Source organism: Lissotriton helveticus, chromosome 10 (genome assembly GCF_964261635.1).
Source record: "Lissotriton helveticus chromosome 10, aLisHel1.1, whole genome shotgun sequence".
Classification (NCBI taxonomy): domain Eukaryota; kingdom Metazoa; phylum Chordata; class Amphibia; order Caudata; family Salamandridae; genus Lissotriton; species Lissotriton helveticus.
Window position 1 is genome coordinate 1,174,804,329 of NC_136071.1, and position 22,069 is coordinate 1,174,826,397.

At 49.9% G+C, this 22,069-nt stretch overlaps 1 protein-coding gene across 1 annotated transcript in view; it reads left to right on the forward strand.

Moving 5' to 3' along the window:
* TBC1D5 (TBC1 domain family member 5) overlaps window positions 1–22,069 on the forward strand; it is a 1,704,599-nt gene that overhangs the window by 893,540 nt on the left and 788,990 nt on the right. Inside the window, exon 8 of the mRNA XM_078664018.1 lies at window positions 11,683–11,791. Within this exon, the coding sequence (XP_078520144.1) occupies window positions 11,683–11,791 (109 nt within the window). The remainder of the gene's footprint in view (window positions 1–11,682; window positions 11,792–22,069) is intronic.

A 22,069-nucleotide genomic window follows, 5' to 3' on the forward strand; every position in this document is an offset into this window, starting at 1 on the left:
AGTGGTCCACAGACATTCATCTCATATTACTTTTCAGTACCAGCTTCAGTGTGTGTTCCTTCTGCATGGTCACTTCCCGTCCTCCCACGATATTTTACCGGTGCTGGCAAATGTAAACAAGCATTTGCAATGCAATAGGTCTCGCATTAGGACAGTTTGAGCTATTGGTCTTGTAAATGACAATTTTTTTATTGATGTGTTCGTTTTGAAAATAGCTAAATTAATAGCTTTGTCCTTTACATTGCCAATAGTTATAACTTAAGCAAATGTGACACCTATAACCTGGGGTTGCGCTGAGTGGTGCTGTGATGGTGCTGTGATGGTGCTGTGATGGTGCTGTGATGGTGCTGTGATGGTGCTGTGATGGTGCTGTGATGGTGCTGTGATGGTGCTGTGATGGTGCTGAGGTGGTGCTGTGGTGGTGCTGTGGTGGTGCTGAGTGGTGCTGTGGTGGTGCTGAGTGGTGCTGTGGTGGTGCTGAGTGGTGCTGTGGTGGTGCTGAATGGTGCTGTGGTGGTGCAGAGTGGTGCTGTGGTGGTGCAGAGTGGTGCTGTGGTGGTGCAGAGTGGTGCTGTGGTGGTGCAGAGTGGTGCTGTGGTGGTGCAGAGTGGTGCTGTGGTGGTGCCTAGTGGTGCTGTGGTGGTGCCTAGTGGTGCTGTGGTGGTGCCTAGTGGTGCTGTGGTGGTGCCGAGTGGTGCTGTGGTGGTGCCGAGTGGTGCTGTGGTGGTGCCGAGTGATGCTGTGGTGGTGCCGGATGAAGCTGTGGTGGTGCCGAGTGAAGCTGTGGTGGTGCCGAGTGAAGCTGTGGTGGTGCCGAGTGATGCTGTGGTGGTGCCGAGTGATGCTGGGGTGGCGCCGAGTGATGCTGGGGTAGCGCCGAGTGATGCTGGGGTAGCGCCGAGTGATGCTGGGGTAGCGCCGAGTGATGCTGGGGTAGCGCCGAGTGATGCTGGAGTGGCGCCGAGTGATGCTGGAGTGGCGCCGAGTGATGCTGGAGTGGCGCCGAGTGATGCTGGAGTGGCGCCGAGTGATGCTGGAGTGGCGCCGAGTGATGCTGGAGTGGCGCCGAGTGATGCTGGAGTGGCGCCGAGTGATGCTGGGGTGGCGCCGAGTGATGCTGGGTTGGCGCCGAGTGATGCTGGGTTGGCGCCGAGTGATGCTGGGGTGGGGCCGAGTGATGCTGGGGTGGCGCTGAGTGATGCTGGAGTGGCGCCGAGTGATGCTGGGGTGGCGCCGAGTGATGCTGGGGTGGCGCCGAGTGATGCTGGGGTGGCGCCGAGTGATGCTGGGGTGGCGCCGAGTGATGCTGGGGTGGCGCCGAGTGATGCTGGGGTGGCGCCGAGTGATGCTGGGGTGGCGCTGAGTGATGCTGGGGTGGCGCTGAGTGATGCTGGGGTGGCGCTGAGTGATGCTGGGGTGGCGCTGAGTGATGCTGGGGTGGCGCTGAGTGGTGCTGGGGTGGCGCTGAGTGGTGCTGGAGTGGCGCTGAGTGATGCTGGGGTGGCGCTGAGTGATGCTGGGGTGGCGCTGAGTGATGCTGGGGTGGCGCTGAGTGATGCTGGGGTGGCGCCGAGTGATGCTGGGGTGGCGCCGAGTGATGCTGGGGTGGCGCCGAGTGATGCTGGGGTGGCGCTGAGTGATGCTGGGGTGGCGCTGAGTGATGCTGGAGTGGCGCTGAGTGATGCTGGGGTGGCGCTGAGTGATGCTGGGGTGGCGCTGAGTGATGCTGGGGTGGCGCTGAGTGATGCTGGGGTGGCGCTGAGTGATGCTGGGGTGGCGCTGAGTGATGCTGGGGTGGCGCTGAGTGATGCTGGGGTGGCGCTGAGTGATGCTGGGGTGGCGCTGAGTGATGCTGGGGTGGCGCCGAGTGATGCTGGGGTGGCGCCGAGTGATGCTGGAGTGGCGCCGAGTGATGCTGGAGTGGCGCCGAGTGATGCTGGGGTGGCGCCGAGTGATGCTGGGGTGGCGCCGAGTGATGCTGGGGTGGCGCCGAGTGATGCTGGGGTGGCGCCGAGTGATGCTGGGGTGGCGCCGAGTGATACTGGAGTGGCGCTGAGTGATGCTGGGGTGGCGCTGAGTGATGGGGTGGCGCTGAGTGGTGCTGGGGTGGCGCTGAGTGGTGCTGAGTGATAATGTGGAAGGGAAGAAAGAAAGAACGAAAGGAAGAAGGGAGGAAGGAAAGAAAGAAAGGAATGAAAGGGAGGGAGGAAAGGAAGGAAGGAATGGAAGAAAGAAAAGGAAGGCAAGAAAGGATGGAAAAGAAGGAAAGGAAGGAAAGAAAAGAAGGAAAGAAAAGAAGGAAAGAAAGGATGAAAGGAAAGAAAGAAAGGAATGAAAGGGAGGGAGGAAAGGAAGGAATGGAAGAAAGAAAAGGAAGGCAAGAAAGGATGGAAAAGAAGGAAAGGAAGGAAAGAAAAGAAGGAAAGAAAGGATGAAAGGAAAGAAAGAAAGGATTCTAATTGCAAGTGTCAACATGAACAGGCTTGTTCTGAAGATGTAGTCCCCAAATTTGTGATTCCATGACAGAGAGGGGCTGTGAAGGAGAGGCGACAGGCAGAGGCCACGCGCGGCGGACATCAAAGGAAGGGTGGGAGGGGAAACAAGGTAGACGCGTTAAGTAGTCAAACAATGCACACGATGTGACTAGAAACGTCCCTTACCTCCGGGAATACAGAGCATGTATGTGTGTATGGTGTCCACGGCATACATTCTCAGAAGTTCCCTTCAATACAATACACTCACTGCATACATTCTGCAATCCAGTTGCGTGGCAGGCACAGCTATATGATTTACCATTTGTAAACATGTCATGCGTGCAATCAATACCTGCTAGGCACGTACTGTGACGACGCACAGGATACCTACCCTGCAATTACCATATAAGCACCACACTGTGCACACGTGTGCCTCATTTGAACTCAGCGCACATAGAATGCACAGTGTATCTGCTCTGCCTAAGTAACAGATATCCCCCCAATGCACACAAACAACACTAGTCCTCATCCCATCCTACCGTCTACATCTGCAACACAAAACAGGGCCAGCCTACACTCCCAAACAAAACAACCACAAATGTACCACTCGCAGTCACTCCACAGGCCTTTTAATAGTTTCACACCACTCCAATCCTTGACGACAGTTTTCTGATGCCATGTATAGGATACATCCCTTTGCGCATGCCAAGCCCATTGACTTTGCCAACGTTTGTTATCCAATGGTAGGCGGAGGCAGTGGCAAGCGAACGAAGTGCCCTAGGCAATGTGGCATCATGCCTTCAAGAGCCTGATAGCGGGTCTAATTACAAGTCTCTGCTAATGCAATTTCAGGCAGTCCTTTGATTGCTCTGAAAGCCATACTCTGAGCGCGAGCTGCGGGAGGCATGTGTGCACTGCCTGCGGCTGCAGCCCACCTCGGACAAGCAGGCTGTTTACAGAGAGCTTTGAACGCGCATTTGAATGTGATTAGGGGTGGAAGTCTGCTGTCTGAGGCGGACTTCAAATGCTCTGTTGGGAAGTGCGTGCCTGAAGTTACTGTACACAGAAAATGCCTTTAAGACCAGCTTGAAAGGGCAAAAAGGACGCCACAGCTCCTGGAATATTTCTCGAGCTTTTGAGACAATGTCCACTGAAGATTTGGGTGGGTAAACTGTAGGTCAGACATGTTGACTCGTGGTAGGGCAGACGTAAACTTTCATCCAACGAAGGTCTATGCGATCACTACGAGAAGTCTGATTGAGAAACCTTCGGAAGTTTCACAAATGGCCGCGCTGTAGACTACGCTCGTTTAACAGTGATTAAATATAAAGATCAGCTCATGCTATGGAAAGCTGCAATGCTGCTGCGATAAGTCAAAGGCCGAAGAGGTTTGCCGAATCTATAAAGCTAGAGAATATTTTACGCCTATTTCAGGAAGTTTAAAAACAAGCTCTTGGCATTGTTGTGGAGAGCAGAAATGCGAGACACCGCCTGGCGGCCGTGAAAAGTGTGAAGCAGGGGGCGGGGGAGCGGATCCCTTTGAAGTGAAGCTCTCGGAGGCAGGCGGGAGCAAATGGCAAGCGCGTGCACGAGCACATGCACTCGACGAAATCCGCGATGGTTTCAGAGCTTGGATGAGCCTCTATACTCTCGTCCTATTATCGCTTGCGCGATTAATAGGATGAGACCTAAAAACACATCCAAGCATTAAAAGGCTTCCTGTTGTAAGTCACTGGGGGCCAGCCGCCCGCAGGAGCCACTGGGGGCCAACACCCTGCAGAAGAGCACCCTGTGGAAGCCACTGTAGACGAGCACTCCTCCAGAAGCCACTGGAGGCGAGCACCCCTCCAGAAGCTACTGGAGGCGAGCACCTCTCCAGAAGCTACTGGAGGCGAGCACCTCTCCAGAAGCTACTGGAGGCGAGCACCTCTCCAGAAGCTACTGGAGGCGAGCACCTCTCCAGAAGCTACTGGAGGCGAGCACCTCTCCAGAAGCTACTGGAGGCGAGCACCTCTCCAGAAGCTACTGGAGGCGAGCACCTCTCCAGAAGCTACTGGAGGCGAGCACCTCTCCAGAAGCTACTGGAGGCGAGCACCTCTCCAGAAGCTACTGGAGGCGAGCACCTCTCCAGAAGCTACTGGAGGCGAGCACCTCTCCAGAAGCTACTGGAGGCGAGCACCTCTCCAGAAGCTACAGGAGGCAGCGAGCACCTCTCCAGAAGCTACAGGAGGCAGCGAGCACCTCTCCAGAAGCTACTGGAGGCGAGCACCTCTCCAGAAGCTACTGGAGGCGAGCACCTCTCCAGAAGCCACTGGAGGTAAGCACCCCTCAAGAAGCTACTGGACGAGAGCACCCTTCATAAGCTACTGAAGGCGAACACCCTGCTGGAGCCACTGGAGGCGAACACCCTGCTGGAGCCACTGGAGGCGAACACCCTGCTGGAGCCACTGGAGGCGAACACCCTGCTGAAACCACTGGAGGCGAACACCCTGCTGGAGCCACTGGAGGCGAACACCCTGCTGGAGCCACTGGAGGCGAACACCCTGCTGGAGCCACTGGAGGCGAACACCCTGCTGGAGCCACTGGAGGCGAACACCCTGCTGGAGCCACTGGAGGCGAACACCCTGCTGGAGCCACTGGAGGCGAACACCCTGCTGGAGCCACTGGAGGCGAACACCCTGCTGGAGCCACTGGAGGCGAACACCCTGCTGGAGCCACTGGAGGCGAACACCCTGCTGGAGCCACTGGAGGCGAACACCCTGCTGGAGCCACTGGAGGCGAACACCCTGCTGGAGCCACTGGAGGCGAACACCCTGCTGGAGGCGAACACCCTGCAGGAGCCACTGGAGGCGAACACCCTGCAGGAGCCACTGGAGGCGAACACCCTGCAGGAGCCACTGGAGGCGAACACCCTGCAGGAGCCACTGGAGGCGAACACCCTGCAGGAGCCACTGGAGGCGAACACCCTGCAGGAGCCACTGGAGGCGAACACCCTGCAGGAGCCACTGGAGGCGAACACCCTGCAGGAGCCACTGGAGGCGAACACCCTGCAGGAGCCACTGGAGGCGAACACCCTGCAGGAGCCACTGGAGGCGAACACCCTGCAGGAGCCACTGGAGGCGAACACCCTGCAGGAGCCACTGGAGGCGGACACCCTGCAGGAGCCACTGGAGGCGGACACCCTGCAGGAGCCACTGGAGGCGGACACCCTGCAGGAGCCACTGGAGGCGGACACCCTGCAGGAGCCACTGGAGGCGGACACCCTGCAGGAGCCACTGGAGGCGAGCACCCTGCAGGAGCCACTGGAGGCGAGCACGCCTCCAGAAGCCACTGGAGGCGAGCACCCCTCCAGAAGCCACTGCAGGCGAGCACGCCTCCAGAAGCTACTGGAGGCGAGCACCCCTCCAGGAGCTACTGGAGGCGAGCACCCCTCCAGGAGCTCCTGGAGGGGTGCTCGCCTCCAGGAGCTACTGGAGGCGAGCACCCCTCCAGGAGCTACTGGAGGCGAGCACCCCTCCAGGAGCCACTGGAGGCGAGCACCCCTCCAGGAGTTACTGAAGGCGAGCACCCCCCAGAAGCCACTGGAGGCGAGCACCATGCAGAAGATCACCCCTCCAGGAGTTTCTGAAGGCAAGCACCCCTTCAGAAGCCACTGGAGGCGAGCACCTCTCCAGAAGCCACTGGAGGCGAGCACCTCTCCAGAAGCCACTGGAGGCGAGCACCTCTCCAGAAGCCACTGGAGGCGAGCACCTCTCCAGAAGCCACTGGAGGCGAGCACCTCTCCAGAAGCCACTGGAGGCGAGCACCTCTCCAGAAGCCACTGGAGGCGAGCACCTCTCCAGAAGCCACTGGAGGCGAGCACCTCTCCAGAAGCCACTGGAGGCGAGCACCTCTCCAGAAGCCACTGGAGGCGAGCACCTCTCCAGAAGCCACTGGAGGCGAGCACCTCTCCAGAAGCCACTGGAGGCGAGCACCTCTCCAGAAGCCACTGGAGGCGAGCACCTCTCCAGATGCCACTGGGGGAGAGCTCCCTGCCAGAAGCCACTGGGGGAGAGCACCCTGCCAGAAGCCACTGAGGGACAGCATCCCGCCAGAAGCCACTGGGGAGAGCAACCCGCAGAAGCCACAGGAGGGGAGCACTCAGCAGAATCCACTAGAGGCGAGCACCCTGCAAAGCGGCTACTGGATGTCCACCAGGGCCGGCTGCCCCCACCGAAGGCTCGACACCTCTGATGCAGTATACACCGGTAGACTGCTGCTAATTACTTGTCCAGGTCGGTTAATTAAAAAAAAAAAAAAAAGATTTGTAGGTTTTCTATAGCGCTGGCCAGACCCGAGGGTAACGAAGCGCTTTACAACAGGATGTAGAGAAGACAAATACAGGATAGTGGCACAAAGTGGACGTGTACAGAAGTGTTCAAAAATTACACTTGCGCTGAGCGTCTGAGGTGCGTTGTTGAAGTAGAGAGGTCAAGGGATCCGAGGTGCGCCATTGAGGTAGAGGGGTCAGGAGGTAATCTCAAAGCATAGACAAAGTTTGATGCTGGAATTTTCTCCTAGTGGATGGCGAACCAAGGCGATGGGTTGCGGAGAGGGGATGAGGTAGGTAGTGGGTGCGCGATGTCGGGTGACTGCCCGGTGGAAGCGTGTGAGCCACGTAATTGAGTTCGAGAATGCGCGGTTGAGGTAAGGGACTTTTAGGATGCTTTTGAATTTTGGAAAGGAGGGGGTAGTTCTGATGTCAACCGGGATGGAGTTCCAGATTTTAGGAGCGTTGCCTGCAAAAGAGCGGGCTGCAGTTTTTTGTTTACGCGTTTTCAGGGGGATGAGAAGGAGAGCGTTGGAACTCCTGAGGCTTCTAGACTGACCGGCTTTCTTGACTTTGGAAGCTAGGTATTCCGGTTTCCCGGTGTGCAGGGCTTTGTGTGTGAGGCAGGCAGTTCTGAAGCTGGCCTGCATTTCCACTGGGAGCCATTTTAAATCTCTGAGTGCGGGAGATATATGGTCAAATCTTTTGATTCTGGTTACCATTCTGGCAGCTGCATTGAGGGTAGTTTTGAGTGGCGCTAGGTGGGAGAGAGCTGTACCGGAGAGGACTGTGTTCCCATAGTCCAGTCTGGACTACACCAGAGATTGGGTGGCTTGTTTGAGGTCCATAGGTGGAATGTGGGGTTTGATTTTGTTGAGGAGCTTCAAATTGAGGAAGGTGCTCTTAGCGGAGTTCTTGATGTGGTTGGTCATGGATAGTTTGTGGTCAAGGGTAATTCCAAGTGATTTAACCGCGTTTGCCAGGATCAGATTCCCGTCGAGGGCATCGATTTGCTTTCAGCCATTCAACGATTTGCGGATTTTCTTCCTTGTTAGAGATGAGGAGGATCTCGGTTTTTCCCTGATTGAGTTTAAGGTGGTTTGTTGATAGCCATTCTTGGACTTCCCTGAGAGTATTGTTGAGTCTTAGAATGTCATTAAAGGAGGAGGTTTCCAAGTAGATCTGTCTCATCTGCATATAGATGGAAAGGGATGTTAGTTTTTTTTCAGAATGGAGGAGAGGGGTTCCATATATATGTTGAACAGTTAAGGGGAGAGAACGAATCCTTGGGGACACCTCTGTTCACGGGGAAGAGGTCAAATGTAAAGGATTTGATTTTTACTCTTTGGGAGCGGTTTTGAAAGGAGGAAGAGAACCATTGAAGGACCACTTTGTCTGCACCTACCCGCTCTTTGAGCGCTTTGATGAGAAGACTGTGATGTACCGTGTCAATGGCTGCTGACAAGTCTAGGAGGCTGCTGACCAGTCTAGAAGGATGAGTAGACAGCAGTGGTCTGATTCAAGGGAGTTGAAGATGTCGTCCACGATGTTGAGGATTGCAGTTTCGGTGCTATAGCCTTTTCTAAAACCAGATTGGTGATGGTCTAGCAAGTTCGTATTGTCAATATGTTTGTTCAGTTGACGGAGAACGCATTTTTCAAGGATTTTGGATAGGAAGGGAAGATTGGAGACAGGTCTGAAATAATTCAGGTTGTTAGTGGCTAAGCCTGGTTTCTTAAGAAGGGGAGTGACTTTGCCGACTTTGAGGCAATCTGGTATGATGCCAGTTTTTAGGGAGCTGTTTATGATTTTGCATCAAAGTGGTGACAGGGTGAGTTTCAGCTCTTTGGCCATTTGAGAGGGTATAGGGTCGAGGTTGTGGGCTGAGGGCTTGGAGGAGGAGATTAAATTGAGGATCTCCGATTCAGGGATGGTTCGAAGGAAGTCCAGGTAGTTGCGGGTCGCCCATTTAGAGGTAGTTTCGATTGCTGGGGTGCAGTTTTTGCCGGGGGGGGGATGGAGGTTGAGGTCCAGTGATAGTTCGATCTGGGTGATTTTTTCGTTAAAGAAGTTGGCGAAGTTGTCGCATAAGGCTTTAGAGGGCTGGAGATGGGAAGTGGATGGCTTGGACGTTTGTTTTTTGATGATGTCAAAGAGTTCTCTTGGTCTGTTTTTGGCCTTGTCCAGCACGGTGCAGAAAAAGTTGGATTTTTCATTATTGATATGTTTTTTGTACTTTCTTCTTGCTGCTCTGGGTTCTTCGCAACGGCTGGAGGAGGGATTCTTTCTCCAGAGACGTTCTGTGGCTCTGAGTTGCCTTCTTTCCTCGTTAATATCCTTGTTGAAACAGGATCTGGAGGGGATGTTCCTGGGTTTTTTCAGTTTCAAGGGAGCTAGTTGGTCTAAGATGGAGGACATGGTAAAGTTATAGTGGGATGTGAGTTCTGCAGTTGAGACCTTCTGGGGAGATGGGTAGGAAGGAGGATATTTTTTCTTCTAAATCAACTGTGTTGATCTGTGCTAGGTTTCTAGACCATGTAGGGGGGTCTGAGATGGGGGGGTTGACACATGATTGGTTGAGAGAAGTGGAATAGGATTAGGTGATGGTCTGACCAGTCGACCGGAAGGATGTGGTCTATAGTGATAGCGTCATGTTGGGCGATTATGGCATCCAGGAGTGCTCCTTTGTTGTGGGTTTCTTTTGAGCAGTTCTGGGTGAGGTTGTTGGTATGCAGTAGTTCATTTAGGCTTTGCACTGGAACACTGTTCTTATCATTCCAGTGGAGGTTGAGGTCGCCTAGAATGAGGTTGTTGGTGTCTCGGAGAGAGCAGTGAGCGATCAGGTGTTCCGTGAACGTGACAGTGTTACCTGGGGAATGGTACAGGAGGTGGCAGTGCAATAGATCGTTGTTGGTGGTTTTGATGTTGGCAGTTAGGCATTCGAAGGAGTTGTAGTTAAAGGTATCAATTTTGGACACTGACAGGTTATTGTTGTGGATAATTGCCACTCCTCCGCCTTTTTGGTATTTTCTATCTTTGTTGATTGTTTTACAGTATGTCTTTTTGTTTATTATATATATCACTGTGTTGATTCAACATGTCACTTATAGTTCTGTGTATATCTTCAGTGAGTCTTGTAGACATGCGTATATACATTAGGGGGGGCGAAATTTGCGTAATCGCGTTACGCAAATCTCTGAGAAACTGTAAAAAATCTCCGCGAACATGCAGAAATTCCGCAAACACCCGGATTTGCTTGTTCGAGATGCTTTTTTCCTGTTTGCAATCGCTGTTTGCGTGCTCGGAGGGAAATATCTCACAAACACGCATTTTGAGAACGCGAACAAGGAAAAAATGACGCGAAGTCGCGGAACCCAGAATTTTGAGCAATTTCGCGTTCTCCGCGGAATGCGAAATTACCCAAATTCCGCAAATTCCGCGAGCGGAATGTAATTTACTGCCCAGGCCTAATATACATTAAGCACTCCGGACCCAATGATGTGATTATAGTTTTTCGTTTTCAAATTAGCCACAAAAATCAAACGTATCAACCAAAGGGGCCCGTCCTCTATAGAACAGTATATCTTGGTGTCTCATGTCAGTGGCTTATACATTATATACGGCGTACATGCCAGCTGAAGGCATGTGAATGTTCCTGCGTGGTCCCATTGCTGGTCTCGGCAGCTAACCTCCAGATTGGAATTAATTCTTTATAATGTGAGGGGCAGGAGGGGGTGGCAGAGTATGACGTAGGAAGAGGCCCACTTCTCAGAGTCCCACTCATGCCCAAGGGTCCTTCCTCGGTCCCGAGGGTCTCGAGGTGCCGAGACCTCGTTCAGGGGGGGCTGGGGTCCGATGTGGCCTCTAGGGACGTCATTTCCACACCCCAGACCCCGCCCCCTTCCAGTGGAAGTCCTTGAATCTTTCGTAGCTCATGCCTCACGGCAAGTCCTTCCAGCCCCACCCCCCCCCCCCCCCTCTAGACCAGCGGTAAGAGCGAGATGGCACGTGCGGTGCTCCGTCCACAGGAAATGCATGTTGAAAGTTTTCACATAAGTGCACGGGATTTCACCCCAAAATATTTCCGCATTAGACTGTCTTTCCTGACGGTTGCTCATGGTTTAGGGACTGGCATAAAAGCCTTGGAATGTTACCAAATGTCATATCTTGTCTTCTCTTCTCCCTTTCTGTTCTCTTTTCTTCTCCCTTCTCTTTTATTTCTCCACTTTTCTCTGTCTCTTTAATTCCTCTTCTTTTCTCTCTTTCTTTCGTTTCTCTGTTCCCTTTCTCTTTAATTTCTCTTCTCCCTTTCATTTAATTTCTTTCCTTTAACTTCTCTTCTCCCTTCTCTTTCCTTGCTCTTCTCCCTTTCCTTGCTCTTCTCCCTTTCTCTTTCCTTTAATTTCACTTCTTTTCTTTAAAATAATTATTTATTTGCAAAGTGCACACGGTGAACCAAACTCACCTGTAAGAAGATCGAGAAATGTAGCAGGAAACCCACGTTTTTAATGCTTTCCTAATGTCTGTAGACCGATTATTGCTTGGAAATGATTTTCTTGTTCATTTGCTAAACTGTGGGGCCAACCTTGGCAAGTCATTAAAAGGCCTACGCAGATTTCATGAATTTCATTTGGTGGCTGGCATGATTATACCATCTGCATATTCATTAAATAAGGGGAAGAGAATGTGTCCAAACCGTTAGTCATGCATTACTCCATGCCCAACTGCGTACCAGGCTTGTGCCCTCTCGGTGCCAAGGAGGGTCTTAGCTCTGTTCTGTGGCACTGATCTGCGGTGCCAAGGAGGGTCTTAGCTCTGTTCTGTGGGCCCTGCTCTGCTCTGTTGTCTCTGCCACTCACCTCTCATGATCTGACGTCTCCTTCTCTTGGGTTCTTGCAGCCGAGAATGGGAAGAGCTCTTTGGGATTGACAACTGCCTGGCACGGATCCGGTCCCATGGCATCAACGGGCGCCTTCGGAGCAGCCGCTTCCGCAGTGTGTGCTGGAAGGTAAGAGGCTGCGGGCGCTGCATGTGGACAACTTACCTGTGAGAGACTTGGAGGTTGAACAAGCTGGTGGGGCTTCCATGAAATGAAATACTCTGACCCCTGGATCATAATCCCTGAAGTGTTGGGACATCAGGCCCAGCCTTTGCCCCTGCTGAGGCCTGTAGGATTCATGTGACGTGGTTTGTGGAGGGCAGGGAGGGTAATGCTGGTTTAAATAGTGCCCCTCATCTAGTAATCACAATAAAGGAAGTAGTATTAACACAGAAGCTTAGCACTTGAAGATGAGCAGTAGATGCCATGGAGGAAGATAGGAATGGTGGAGAGCTACTCCTACAGCATTGAACATAGGGTCGGCCACTTTAGTGGCCTCAGCAGGGAGTGAGGCAGGCTCGGGATGGTGGAGAGCTTCTCCTACAGCATTAGGAATGGCGGTGGGCCACTCTTACTGCCTTACGAGGGAGTGAGGAAGGCTAGGGATGGTGGAGAGCATCTACTACAGCATTAGGAATAGTGGTGGGCCACTCTTACTGCCTTACAAGGGAGTGAGGAAGGCTAGGGATGGTGGAGAGCTTCTACTACAGCATTAGGAATGGCGGTGATCCACTCTTACTGCCTTACGAGGGAGTGAGGAAGGCTAGGCATGGTGGAGAGCTTCTACTACAGCATTAGGAATGGCGGTCGACCACTCTTATTGCCTTACGAGGGAGTGAGGCAGGCTGAGGATGGTGGAGAGCTTCTACTACAGCTTTAGGAATGGCGGTGGGCCACTCAAAGTACCTAAGTAGGGAGTGAGGAAGACCAGGGATGGTGGAGAGCTTCTACTACAGCATTAGGAATGGCGGTGGACCACTCTTACTGCCTTACAAGGGAGCGAGGAAGGCTAGGGATGGTGGAGAGCTTCTACTACAGCATTAGGAATGGCGGTGGACCACTCTTACTGCCTTACAAGGGAGCGAGGAAGGCTAGGGATGGTGGAGAGCTTCTACTACAGCATTCGGAATGGCGGTTGGCCACTCTTACTGCCTTACGAGGGATTGAGGAATGCTAGGGATGGTGGAAAGCTTCTACTACAGCATTAGGAATGGCGGTGGCCCACTCTTGCTGCCTTACGAGGGAGCGAGGAAGGCTAGGGATGGTGGAGAGCATCTACTACAGCATTAGGAATGACGGTGGGCCACTCTTGCTGCCTTACGAGGGAGCGAGGAAGGCTAGGGATGGTGGAGAGCTTCTATTACAGCATTAGGAATGGCGGTGGGCCACTCTTGCTGCCTTACGAGGGAGCGAGGAAGGCTAGGGATGGTGGAGAGCTTCTACTATAGCATTAGGAATGGCGGTGGGCCACTCTTACTGCCTTACGAGGGAGTGAGGAAGGCCAGGGATGGTGGACAGCTTCTACTATAGCATTAGGAATGGTGGTGGGCCACTCTTGCTGCCTTAGTAGAGAGTGAGGAATGCTAGGGATGGTGGAGAGCTTCTACTACAGCATCAGGAATGGCGGTGGGCAACTCTTGCTGCCTTACGAGGGAGTGAGGAAGGCTAGGTATGGTGGAGAGCTTCTACTACAGCATTAGGAATGGCCGTGGGCCACTCTTACTGCCTTACAAGGGAGTGAGGCAGGCTCGACATGGTGGAGAGCTTCTACTACAGCATTGGGAATGGTGGTGGGCCACTCATGCTGCCTTACGAGGGAGCGAGGAAGGCTAGGGATGGTGGAGAACTTCTACTACAGCATTAGGAATGGTGGTGGGCCACTCTTACTGACTTACGAGGGAGTGAGGAAGGCCAGGGATGGTGGAGAGCTTCTACTACAGTATTAGGAATGGCAGTGGGCCACTCTTACTGCCTTACGAGGGAGTGAGGAAGGCTAGGGATGGTGGAGAGCTTCTACTATAGCATTAGGAATGGTGGTGGGCCACTCTTGCTGCCTTAGTAGAGAGTGAGGAATGCTAGGGATGGTGGAGAGCTTCTACTACAGCATCAGGAATGGCGGTGGGCAACTCTTGCTGCCTTACGAGGGAGTGAGGAAGGCTAGGTATGGTGGAGAGCTTCTACTACAGCATTAGGAATGGCGGGGGCCACTTTTACTGCCTTTTGAGGGAGCGAGGAAGACCAGGGATGGTGGAGAGCTTCTACTACAGCATTAGGAATGGCGGTGGGCCACTCTTGCTGCCTTACGAGGGAGTGAGGAAGGCTTGGGATGGTAGAGAGCTTCTACAGCATTAGGAATGGCGGTGGGCCACTCTTGCTGCCTTACGAGGGAATGAGGAAGGGTCGGGATGCTAGAGAGTTTCTACTACAGCATTAGGAATTGCGGTGGGCCACTCTTGCTGCCTTACGAGGGAGTGAGGAAGGGTCGGGATGGTAGAGAGTTTCTACTACAGCATTAGGAATGGCAGTGGGCCACTCTTACTGCCTTACAAGGGAGGGAGGAATGCTAGGGATGGTGGAGAGCTTCTACTATAGCATTAGGAATGGTGGTGGGCCACTCTTACTGCCTTACAAGGGAGTGAGGAAGGCTAGGGATGGTGGAGAGCTTCTACTACAGTATTAGTAATCGCGGTCAGCCACTCTTACTGTCGTAGTAGAAAGTGTGGAATGCTAGGAATGGTGGAGAGCGTCCTCTACATTGTTGGGAATGGAGGACGACCAGACTTGCAGCTGTAGTAGGGAGCGAGGAAGGCTCGGGATGATGGAGAGCCATGGGTGGAGAACATGTGTCCATAAAGTATTAGAGATTGAGGAAGACTATGGTTAGTGGTGTACTCTTTGGGTGTTGGACCGAGCCAAGTCCACATTGGGGTGGAGTAAGGACAGCTGGACGGAGGAAGGCTGGGGATGGAGGGAAGTGTCTCCGTATCATGGACTGTGGAAGACTAGTGTTGGTGGAAGCCACTATGATAACAGTGGAGCGAGTGGGGCTTCTCTCACAGAGTTCATAGGGAAGCAGAGAGGTCGGGTGAAGGGAAGCTTCTCTTATAGGATTCATGCGCAGCGCGGACACATAGGGCGAGACGGGGGCTCCTCATGCAGCATTATCAGGGAATGTTGAAGGCAACAGGCAGGTTAATGCTGGTCCTACATAACTAATATGGAGCAAGGAGTGCTAGGGTGGAGGCAGGCCACTCCTACTGCAGTAGTAAAAAGTGAGGAAGGTAAGGCTGCAGGGAGGAAAGCGAGGAAGGAAGAGGACTATTAGAGCATTAGTAGAGGGTGAGAAAAGCAAGGGATGTGGAAGGCAACTCAAAGCATTGCAAGAGCTACACGTAGGCTAGGTCTGAAGGAATGGAAGGGTGCATTGATGAAGGAAACTCAAAGCATCCCATGAGCTACACGTAGGCTAGGTCTGAAGGAATGGAAGGGGTGCAGTGATGAAGGCAACTCAAAGCATCCCAACAGCTACACGTAGGCTAGATCTGAAGGAATGGAAGGGGTGCAGTGACGAAGGCAACTCAAAGCATCCCAACAGCTACACTTAGGCTAGGTCTGAAGGAATGGAAGGGGTGCAGTGATGAAGGCAACTCAAAGCATCCCATGAGCTACACGTAGGCTAGGTCTGAAGGAATGGAAGGAGTGCAGTGATGAAGGCAACTCAAAGCATCCCAACAGCTACACGTAGGCTAGGTCTGAAGGAATGGAAGGAGTGAAGTGACGAAGGCAACTCAAAGCATCCATGAGCTACACGTAGGCTAGGTCTGAAGGAATGGAAGGAGTGCAGTGACGAAGGCAACTCAAAGCATCACAAGAGCTACACGTAGGCTAGGTCTGAAGGAATGGAAGGGGTGCAGTGACGAAGGCAACTCAAAGCATCACAAGAGCTACACGTAGGCTAGGTCTGAAGGAATGGAAGGGGTGCAGTGACGAAGGCAACTCAAAGCATTCCAACAGCTACACGTAGGCTAGGTCTGAAGGAATGGAAGGGTGCATTGATGCACACTGGAAGGGGAAAGCCCTTCCTACAGAAATACTGCAGAGGGAAAAGTAAGTGACGAAGATGATAATTGGGTGAAAAATAGAATAGTGAAGGAGGAAGGCCAGTCTTTACGGCAATGAGGAGAACTGGGGTGATGTAAGACGTTAATAGGAGAAGAGTAGAGAGGAGGGGGCATTCTTATAGTAGAGAGTAAGGGGAACGGAACAGAGGAATGGAGAAATGTGTTAATTAGGCAGGTATGAGTAGAGCGAGAGGAAAGCAACTCTTACATCAGGACATTAAAAGGAGAACTTGGCAGAGAAGGTCACTATTCTGGTAGTGGGGGAAAAGAGGGTAGTGAGCAAATGCTCCAGGGGTAAGGAGAATAAAAAGCAGACCCCACAAGATTTTAAACTCCTGCCCCATATTGAATGTCCTGACAAGATCCTGGTTTTACAGCACTTGCGCTTCTTTCAGCCTTCATTGTATCCTTCTTACTTTGATTCCCTGCATTGGCTTTGTACTTCCTTATGTGTAATGTGCAGTCACCTAATTTTTCACCTAAATTTACCCTTCCATTGTACTACATAACGGGTTTGGGCTGACCTTTTACCTAGTTAGGTGCTGCATAAATGTCGTGTGGTTTTCTCAGAAAATTAGCCTCATTTGTTATGCTTGAGGATTCTCAGAATCATCACAACAGGACTACCATCTTCTATATAGTCTGCATAATAACTATGTATAAGGGTCATCCCTATCGTCATCCTTGGCCGACATGACACAGCAAGGTAAAACCCCCGAGGGTACCTGGGAATATAAGCACCATATCTTTGCTGGGGCGAGCAGAGTAGAAAGACTTCCACCCTGACACGAGATGCTGAGGTTCCTTCACGCAGACACTCCAGCATGCAGTGGTCTGACATCCCTCGTGGGGTGTCCAGCTTGAGACAAAGACTGTGTCCTTCGTTCTCTCTCATCGGGTATGGGGTTGGCTTTATTCTAGAGGGATTCTTGACTATACACCTACATACACGTAGGTACATTTAGGTACATCTAGTTAGTAATATTGTGTACTCTTACAATGCTAACCCTGCCATATACTTGTATGCCTGCATATATCTATTGTTTTAACTCTGTTAGAATCCTACCATCTATTTACTCTGTTGGTTTTATAACTGTATACATCTGTTTCTGTCTTATGGTTGTTGCTGCACACATATTTTACACTAGAATGACACCAGTTAAATAAATGCTTATTGAAAACGTCCCCATCATTTATTCTGTGTATATCTCTGAGACAAAGGGAGCATGAGCAACAGAGTGAAAGGTACTCTGCTCTTTCCACAATCCCTGAGGGGTCAGTGTTGTCATGTTGGATAGTTGCCAGTAACTATTCTCTCCTTGGTAAGAGGGTTTCGTAGTGACACTATGAGCTAGCTGGTATGCAGGCAAGCATATCCGGTGGGGGTGTCTGGAATCAGTCTGGACACCAATCCTACAGTTTGTCTAAACGTGCAGGTCCTATATAGATTCATAGGAACTACACAAAATGAGCCACCAACGCTGGTTTGGTTTTTATTTTACGGTCAAATCTAAGTAGTTCAGTTGGGCTTTCTCAGAGACCCAATTCACATATACTCAGAGATATCTGGATTGGGAAGGGAAAAATCCACAGCAGATGAGTAGGTATATCCTATGTATTGGCTGTAGGTTTATTCAAGCTTGAAGGAATATAATTCCCTATTGTGCATCAAACCTTCTCAGTTTCCTTGAAACTCTTTCAACAATGTTTGTCGGTGAGAACGCTGTGGCAGCATTAAATGCAAATGCAGCACGGGATGTGGAGCAAGATGATGCAATAAAGATTTCAGAAAATGTCAGAAATACACTTACTTTAAAACTAGCAGAGTACAGAGTCCCAGCATAAGGTGGGACCACGACATTCGTGATTGAGGCACACAAGTCATTCAGGACGGAGGTATTCTATTCATGGGTCAGATTCCCACCTGCAGACGCGTGCACAAAAACATTTCATTCTTACACTCCGGATGAAATACCAGAAGAATGCTGTCTGTACGAGGACATTGAAGTTCTGCTCAGTTACCAGGAGCATATAAACTGGTTTAAAGGCGCCCTCCCACACACCACAGAAAAAGTAAGACTTTGTCGGCTCAGCAGAGACAGAACAACTTGGCCGGTCCTAGCTGCTTACATGCCGCATCCATACGTTTACATATTGCCAATAGCAGACTTCCGTCCACTTCACAAAGATATAAAAAAACTTTACAGAAATCTGACTCAGTTCATTATGAGAACAATCACACTTCAACCTACAAGGGTAACACCAACAGGTCAACTACAAGGGATGACTGCAACTAAGATCACCCCATAAATGCTGAACGCGGTTATGGGAAAATGCCCACTAAACGGGAGCAAATGGCATTCTGGATAGCACAGAAAATCATTAGTTAGAGGCAGTGTTTCAAAACACTGGCCCACAAGGAAAACATGGAATACTGACATTTTGCTTGCCAATGAGTATAGCTCCCCTGATAGAGGATTGGACCTCTTGGGGTACAGTTTTCGCTGCCATCGACACCAGAACTCATGGTATCCCCTCAATACATTTGGTATCACAGCTATTAAGACAAATACAGAATGAGTATGGAACAGAACCTGCTATAAACTTGGGGATAAAATTATTAGGCAACTTTTCCCAGGTATCAATAATTATTTTAGCAAACATAAAAGGTGAGGCAGCAGCGGTGGCTATACACCAATGCCTGAGGGAATGCATTCCCGCACAACAGGAGCAAGAATTAACTAAAATTATCAAAGAAACATACACCAAATATGGTAGAGATAATTTGGGAGCTGGAGCCTCAAAACCACAAGTAATGGGTAGTCCTGAAAAGGATATCCCCAGGCAGGCACCTGATTCTTCTAAAAAGAAATGGGATAATAAACAAAATAAAAATAGAAAGAATAGATCACAATCTAGGGGTGGGTCTCCTCAACAGGAACCCTCCAAAAGGAGGTGTAACCTTAGAAATCGTGATAACCTAAAAAAAAACAGACAGGTATCAGGATACTGATGCACGTTCCTCTCGTACCTTTCAGGGTTCATCAAAAACTCAGAGAGGGAAAGAACGGTCAGAACACAGATCAGAAGAACGAACAAAGTCTGGAGATACAGATCGTACTTCGGACTATAATATTAAATAAGAATATAAACCAAAATCAAAACCTCAATTTAAAAAGAAGAAAGTAGCTGGCCTTGAAGTAAGAAATGCCCAGGCTACTCAGGACTCAACTTCTAAATGGGGAATGGGCTCTGACGATGTTAGCGCAGCAGAAGTAAAAATAGCTCCCCAGAACATGATGGAATTTATGGTGACATGTTGAATAAACAGATCACAGTGAAGGCATTTACATTGACGGGCAGCTATAGCTGTATTATGTTATTGAAGGATGACTTTGCATGAAATATTTGGACATGAAGAAGATCTGTAGATTTCTTTATCAAGAGTTAGTGAGATATATCTCTGGAATCTACTTTGGCAAGCCCTGAAGAAGCGTTAAATCGCGAAACATGTGCTGGCTGTTTTAGCATCACTTGTTGATGAAGATGTTTATCTGTGTTTTTTATTGGTTTCGACACCTATGTTATACAAATTGAAGACACACCTATATTATACAAATTGAAGATCAACTGATTCAATAGTCCAAGAGAAGGATGTGCAATAAAAAGAATTCATGGACATTCAAGATGCAATCTGTGTTTTTCTCAGCTCATGATCTAATATAGTGAATATTCTCTGAAAGGAAAACAGGGAACTGAGAACCAGCGCTGGGCGATTTCTCTATTTTTCCTTCTATTGACTTTGCAACATAATTTTGGGATTCGTCTCTTAGGGCTATAAATGTAACTTTAAAACTATCAAAAATTGCCCATCTCAGTGTCCTGTTTTTGGGATATGAGCTTTAAAGTGAAGGGAAAAGCCTGGCAGCTAACTTTTTAGAAAAGTGTGCGCGGCTCCAACCTCCAAAAACTCAACAAAAAAACAAAACAAAAAAATTAAAATAAAAAAAGTACAGTCCATTTTGGGATTCCTAACTTTTGGCAGAACATACGTTTTGGATTACACAGAAAAAGTAAAACCTTTCTATGATTTAATCAGAACGGATTTTTCAGTTCACCATTGGACACAGGAACATAGAGATATCCTACGTTCCTTACAAGCTCACATGATGTTTCCAAATCCTTACACACGTGTAAATACTGCAAATTTGGTGATCCGTATAATAGCGGGTCAATCTAGGTACACATACCTGACCTTCAATGAAGGCAAAACAGGAGCAATTGCATACAAATCTCATTTGTACAGAAATGCTGAGATGCGCTTTGCATCAACTAAAACATTTTTGACAGCAGTACAGACTGCTGTAGTGCGAGAAAGAGCACTGGCACAGGGGAAATGAATATTTTCATGATTCCGGTACTGGCCTTAGAGGCTGTCAGAAAAGCTAGCATTCCAAACACAAAAGCGCTGCATCCACAATGGATACAATGGGTTAATTCTCTCACTGCAACAGATGTAGACTACAAATTTGATTCTACATTAAAAACTCAAGCATTTCTTCAGTACGAACAAGAATATCCTCTCCCAAATGAAATAATGCCTCTAAATCATTATGAATACATTATTTACACTGATGGATCTACTCAGCCTGCCGTAGAAAGTAAACAGCAATACAGCGCCGCATATGCGATTGTAAAGGGTCGTATGCGGGATGGCAAGTTCAGTCTTACCAATACGCAGACGCAGTCTCTAGGAGTTTGCACAGCTCAGCTGGCAGAATTAAAAGCCCTTGTACTGGTACTAAAAAATACAGTTCGAGAATTCCTCACACTTATTGTGTGTGATTCATTTAATTGTGTCAAGTCATAGAATGAATATCTTCACTACTGGGGTCAAAATTGTATTAAAGACTCAAAAGGTTGCACAATAAAGTACAGGTTGCTTTGGGAACAAGTGGCAGAACTGAAAAAAAAGGCTTGGCTCACGGGATTCATACGCTGAGTCATCAATGTATTGGCATGCACGTTGAAGGGAATTTATTGGCTGATGAAGCCGCCAGTCGAACTGCTGCCGTAGCTGCAATCACTCGTTCTCGCACAATACTAGATGGAGACATAATGGTAGCTGTCATTGCTTCACACAAAAATAGCTCAGCGGTGCCAAAAAGCTTTCCATTTAAGTACTCCTACAAGTTATATGCGCAAAATATTCTGTGTTCTCAAATTCCAGGAGTGGGGGATAGAGTAATACCAAACATAGATCCCAGATTAGGTTTAATTCTAGCTGCACACCAGGGTCCGAGTACAGTACATGGAGAGATTACTGAAACAGTTTCACTACTGACACCACGCTATTGGTGGCCAGATTTAACGAAACCGACAAAAACATTTGTCCTTGGGTGCGACATCTGTCAGCAGGTGAAGGGTTCCATCGCAGCACCTTCACCCCACCAAAAATCCCTACTGATATCAGACAGACCTCTCACTTGTGTGTACTTGGACCAACTCGGCCCCTTACAATCTGATGGGGCCTACAAGTACATCTTGGTGGCAGTGGATTCTGGGTTTGGCCTCAGTGCTCGGCTGACGCCCGAACTGTTATAAAGGATTTCCGAGTCTTTATAGGGATATACACCTGATCATGGCTCTGAGTTTAGTTCTCAGGCTTACAAGAAAGCCATGGGAAGTTTGGGTGTTGCATTGCAGTACTCATCTCTGTATCATCCCGAAGGAAATTCAATTGTGGAGAGGAAAAACTGGGACTTAAAGCAATCCTTAACAGCAAAGGGATTCGGCTCTGGTGGCAGTTTGGCCAATCACCTATATGGGGTCCAGAGGGCACTTAGCATGCCAAGAAGTTCTCTAGGGGGGGCCGCACTCCATATGAGGTCCTATTTGGGATGGGAATGTGGGTACCCGATCTTGATTGTGGCAGCGCAGTGGTGGATGAAAAGCCATTTGACATCGATAACGGTTTGGCTGTTTTACAGGAACTTAATGAATTCCTGGCACAACGTCCAAATAAATTGCATCGCCACTGGGGAAGTAAAATTAGTAATGGCAAGACCTGCCTGGGTCCCAAAGGTCTGGGACCTGGTCAGAGAACATGCTCGTGCACAAAAAATAATTTGGGCCATCCTACAGAACACCTTTTCCTGTCCTGGCTGTTGAAGGAACATGAACAGTGTTTCTTAAACCTCTTGCCGGAAAAAAAGCTTTGTCTCCATTGATCTGATTAAACCACACTATGTGGCCGATCCTGAATAGGGGAGGGCTCCAGGGTAGC